The 5,170-nt window shown below is 31.6% G+C and overlaps 1 protein-coding gene across 1 annotated transcript in view; it reads left to right on the forward strand.

Annotated features, from left to right (window-relative positions):
* The first annotated feature begins 1,482 nt into the window (after window positions 1–1,482).
* LOC107666935 (store-operated calcium entry regulator STIMATE-like) overlaps window positions 1,483–5,170 on the forward strand; it is an 8,698-nt gene continuing 5,010 nt past the window's right edge. Inside the window, exons 1-4 of the mRNA XM_016458466.1 lie at window positions 1,483–1,501; window positions 3,788–3,836; window positions 3,931–4,026; window positions 4,117–4,238. Coding sequence (XP_016313952.1) covers window positions 1,483–1,501; window positions 3,788–3,836; window positions 3,931–4,026; window positions 4,117–4,238 — 286 coding nt within the window. The remainder of the gene's footprint in view (window positions 1,502–3,787; window positions 3,837–3,930; window positions 4,027–4,116; window positions 4,239–5,170) is intronic.

Raw genomic sequence — 5,170 nt, forward strand, 5'->3', positions numbered from 1 at the left:
TGCAGTTCAAATGGTGTTGGAAAACATTGAAATATTAGGGTATTTTAAAATAGTGACTTTTAAAAAATTAAAAAAAAAATTTCTACAGCTGAAAAAGTCATGGAGATAAAAAAAGAAATAAAAACAAATCATTAATTCGTTAAAACTAAAAAAATATTAATTAATCACAAACTACTGGAAAAGTCATAGAAATTGGCAAAAAGGTGAGGAAATGCAGTATTTGATGAACATTTGTTAATTTCATGATTGTGGACTCTAGACTTTGTCACTTGAAGTAAACATGAATTACACTTCGTTTTGTTTCCTTAATGTGATGTATTTCTGAGTGCAACTGCAACAGGATATTCAGTGAGGAAAATATGTAGGCTGATTTTATCAACTGGGAATTGATTGGATCATGAACAAAGCAGAGTTTGCAGAAACAATGCCTAAAGATCTATTTGTTTCTTGATTGACATTATCGAGTATAGCGAAGAGAGGTCAGCAGAAAATGAAAAAGATTAGTAAGTTAGTAAATTAGTAAAACTCATGGAGATATAAAAACAAATCATTAATTCGTTAAAACTAAAAAAATATTAATTAATCACAAACTACTGGAAAAGTAATAGAAATTGGCAAAAAGGTGAGGAAATGCAGTATTTGATGAACATTTGTTAATTTCATGATTGTGGACTCTAGACTTTGTCACTTGAAGTAAACATGAATTACACTTCGTTTTGTTTCCTTAATGTGATGTATTTCTGAGTGCAACTGCAACAGGATATTCAGTGAGGAAAATATGTAGGCTGATTTTATCAACTGGGAATTGATTGGATCATGAACAAAGCAGAGTTTGCAGAAACAATGCCTAAAGATCTATTTGTTTCTTGATTGACATTATCGAGTATAGCGAAGAGAGGTCAGCAGAAAATGAAAAAGATTAGTAAGTTAGTAAATTAGTAAAACTGACTGCATTTCACTTTCCAACAAAAAAACTCTTCTCCTATGAGGTACGAGTGTTACTCAAAGATAAGATTGTTTAGCTGTGTGATAACACATGATAACAGCATCGACTCCTGTAGCTCATGTGATGCTCAGATCCCAAACTCAAGCTTCTGTTTCCAGCTGGAGGGTTCGAGTCATGTGACCTTCCTTTCAAGTTTCAACCCTAAGGTCCAGAGTTGTTTCTTTCCCAATATCTAACCATGTCATGTGATCATTCAGTTCAAAGATACACTATAGTGTTTGCTCGGTTGATATTTGGTCATTCTGACCTAATATTCATTCAAACTGCTACTGATCATTTTATAAAGTGAATGTGGAGGTGTTAGAATGTTATTTACTTAGGTGTTAGATTAAAACTTTGAGTAACTTGTCCCACATTTGGGGTACGGATAGGAATGAGAACTCAAAACATGCAGCTTGTTGAAGTTCTCAGCAATCGGAATTTAGATTTTTACCTGTTGGATGATAAAATAGGTGAAAAAAAAGGCCAATTTAGCAATGTCCCGGCATGATGGCAGTGAGTTTTAGGCCTCACATTTTTTTTTTGCCAAAGGATGTGAAATAGGTTTCTAATTCCTACTTCCCAAAAGCAGCTTGTTTTTTTTTGGTCATGCACTGAATAACCCCCAAAAACATGGTAAATGACCTCTGACCTTTCTAAAGTTACACATTACCATGGATCTGTGCTGTTCCTGTTGATCATTAGACTTTTTGCTGTGTACAGAGAAAAAAATATCCTAATCATTAGTTGTTATCAGAGGACTGGCATTTATTTATTCATGTATTTTTTTTCCAGTAAGAAGTTTAGCTTACATTTTCAGGATAGATTAAGAAATTTGACCTAAAAACAAAGCTGGGAGAAGTTCTATCTTATGAACACTGTCAGAGCTCTGCTCATGCTTGTGTATTTACTGAATGCACTTCCTCTTTGTTATTCTGGCCACTTCCTGGCTTCTTTTTGGCTGCTTATCTTTGTTGACGTCATCACTGTTAGTTTCCTCAGACATTCAATAATCATCATCCTGCTTCTGTTTGGCTGGTGATTACAGAGTAACCGTTTGCATATTTGAAAAAGATCCAGATATGTCTTTCAGCTTCTGTTATAGTGGGCTAGTTTGACATAGAGTTTTGGCATTAAATGCAATTATTATGTTCCTTGAGAGCGCTTGTTTTGATGTACATCAGTGATAGCATTATTTCATTTATAATTTTGTTGGTGGTTTAGCTGTTTTTTCCCCCCCTCCAATTTATTTGATTTAATTTTGGCTTATGTGTGCTAGACTATTATAAAGACAGTGGTGGGGCATTTAGGTTTAACAGAACTTTTTTTTCATCTTAATTCACCCAAGTGTTGTTAAAAAATAAAAAAAAAACCTAATCTATTTTTGATATTCAACATAATTTAAAAAAAGTTTTCAATGAGGCTGAAGTAGTATCTAAACCTCATAAAATTGAATTTCGTTTCAGTTTTACGATTTTTGTTGTTAAATGTACTCTTTTTTTCTATGTTTTTATCTCTTTTTATCACTTATATTTTACTCTTATTTTAATCATTTGTAATGTATGTGAAATGGGGCAAAGCCCCCTTATTATTATTAATTAAAAATGAATATATATTATTTTAAAAAGCAATAATATATTAATTTTTCAAGCAAAATATTTCACAAAAATATGTTTTACAGGTTTAAAATGGTCTATATAGGCCTATATACAGTGGATGTTTTATTCGGACACAGAATAAGGCGAGATGAACATCGCGGGGTGCTAAACACTCCGTGCAATGTATGTTTCATTCATACTCGAAGCCGGAGGGCGCTCTCGGGCAGAAAGTCGTACCAGGAAATTCCTAATATGGACAAAAGCGTGGCTGTATGAAAACAGTTGTTTTCACAGAAAAACAGAAACGTTTAAACATGAAGACGTAAGTTGCCTATAGACTACCAGTCAAAAGTTTTTGAACAGTAAGATTTTTAATGTTTTTTAAAGAAGTCTCTTCTGTTCACCAAGCCTGCATTTATTTGATCCAAAGTACAGCGAAACAGTAAAAGTTTAAAATAGTTTTACTAGGCTATTTAAAATAACTGTTTTCTATTTGAATATAATTTAAAATGTAATTTATTGTGACCCCTTTGGGTCATTCTCTCCCCCATTTGCTCACCCTCAAGCCATTCCAATTTATTCCAAATTAGTATGTATATATATATATATATATATATATATATATATACACTATATTTCTTTAAAATAAAGGACACTTGATTTGATATTTTGTTAACTAACTGATACAGACAACCTTTTTATCTCATTTTTGTCCCTCCATTGCATCCAAACCAATGTTTGTTCCTTATAGAACATATATAACATATTGGATATTAATCAGAATTAATATTTTATTCAGTAAGGATACATTAAATTGATCAAACATGACAGTAAAGACATTAATAGTGTTATAAAAGTTTGTATTTCAAATAAATGATGTTTTGTTCATCAAAAAATCCTGTATTGCAAAACTATATTAAGCAGTACAAAACAGTTTTAGATATTGATAATAATAAGAAATATTTCTTGTGCCAAATCAGCATATTAGTATTATTTCTGAAAGATCATGCGACACCGATGACAGAACTCCTTTTAAATATATATTAAATTTAAAAAAAGTTTTTTAAATTGTGATAATATGTCACATTATTACTATTTTTAATGTGTTTTCGATCAAATAAATGCAGCCTTGGTAAGCACACGATAGTTCATTTTTTTCAAAAACAACAAAAAATAAGATGTCTTTACGTCTTTGTCTTTACAGTGAAAAGGTTTCGTGAACCCGTCGGAATAAGAAGACCATGGAGGATCTGGTAATAATATTAAACATTAGTTCAGAATTATGTTAAAATAATACAAAAATAGCACAGAAGAGAGCAAACTCTCATTCTCTTTTGTTTTCTCCAGGTTCTTTGATACGTCAAAGCAGGCCGTTGGGGCTCTTTTCATGCATTTTGCCAACGTTTTCTTGTCCACACTCACCAATGAAGATCCCTGTTCTCTGTGAGTCAATTATTAGCCTGATTATTTGTCAAGTTTATTGCTTTAACCTGGCATTAAACTAACCGAATGGCCCTTTTCTGTTTTTAACAGATATCTGTTGAACTTCCTGTTGGATGCCACATTGGGAATGCTGGTGATCTGGGCGGGGGTGAAGGTTGTTTCCAAGATAGTGGAACATAAACAGCTAACACTGCTGATGTTTGGAGAATATGGTGAGCTACACTGATGGAAGCTAGTTATAATGGGTGAAGAGTGGGGATAAGGGGTCAGTTTAATGTCCAAGACTACAGGCATAACACTCAGGAAAACATAAACCAAAAATTCTAAACAAAAGAGAAACTGATGCATCTATTTGAGCCGTTTGTTACCACCAGAGGGCGCTGTATGTTATATTTTTCAAATATGTTTGGGTAGTTTCCCCACATTTGCTTTTTCCCTCTTGAGGGATTCCCTTGGTAAAACACCATAGAAAAATAAAATCACACACACACACACACAGATAGAATACGCCCATAGTTTCACATGATTTTGGCCAAACAATTGTTCACGACTGTTTTTTTGCTTAGATCAGTTTTTAAATCCCTGTTTTGACTGTGCGCCATGTCCAGTTTACCATAATGTTTGGAGGCTGATCACTTAAAAGTGCTCAGATGCTAAAATCAGTGCTACTACTACAATAAAATTACCAGCATTCATTAAAGTTAAAGAGATTTATTTCTTACGATTTTATTATTTTTTTTATCATATGGAAGAACGTAAGTGCCATATAAACAAATAAATGAGTCTTTGATTAAATACACCAATGTATTTGCCAATCTAGCTTTCAATAAAAAACAAAAATAACCAAAAATAATCATCATAAAAATAATGTGCTTATGTAGCAATAAATAAATGTATCTTTCACTAAATATATAAATGATGAAATGTCAACAATTATTATGTGTTAATATATTATATAATAATGTAATAAAATGACATGTTATGTATTTATTTGATGTGCATATTATATTTATTTATTGTCACATGTCATGGTTTATTATTATTTTGTTTAATTATTAAATTAAATGTATTTATTAATAAAACTTATTCATTTATATATTTATTGGCAAATTTCATGATTTATATATATATATATATATATATA

Source organism: Sinocyclocheilus anshuiensis, unplaced genomic scaffold (assembly GCF_001515605.1).
Source record: "Sinocyclocheilus anshuiensis isolate Anshui unplaced genomic scaffold, SAMN03320099.WGS_v1.1 scaffold719, whole genome shotgun sequence".
In the NCBI taxonomy this organism is placed as follows: domain Eukaryota; kingdom Metazoa; phylum Chordata; class Actinopteri; order Cypriniformes; family Cyprinidae; genus Sinocyclocheilus; species Sinocyclocheilus anshuiensis.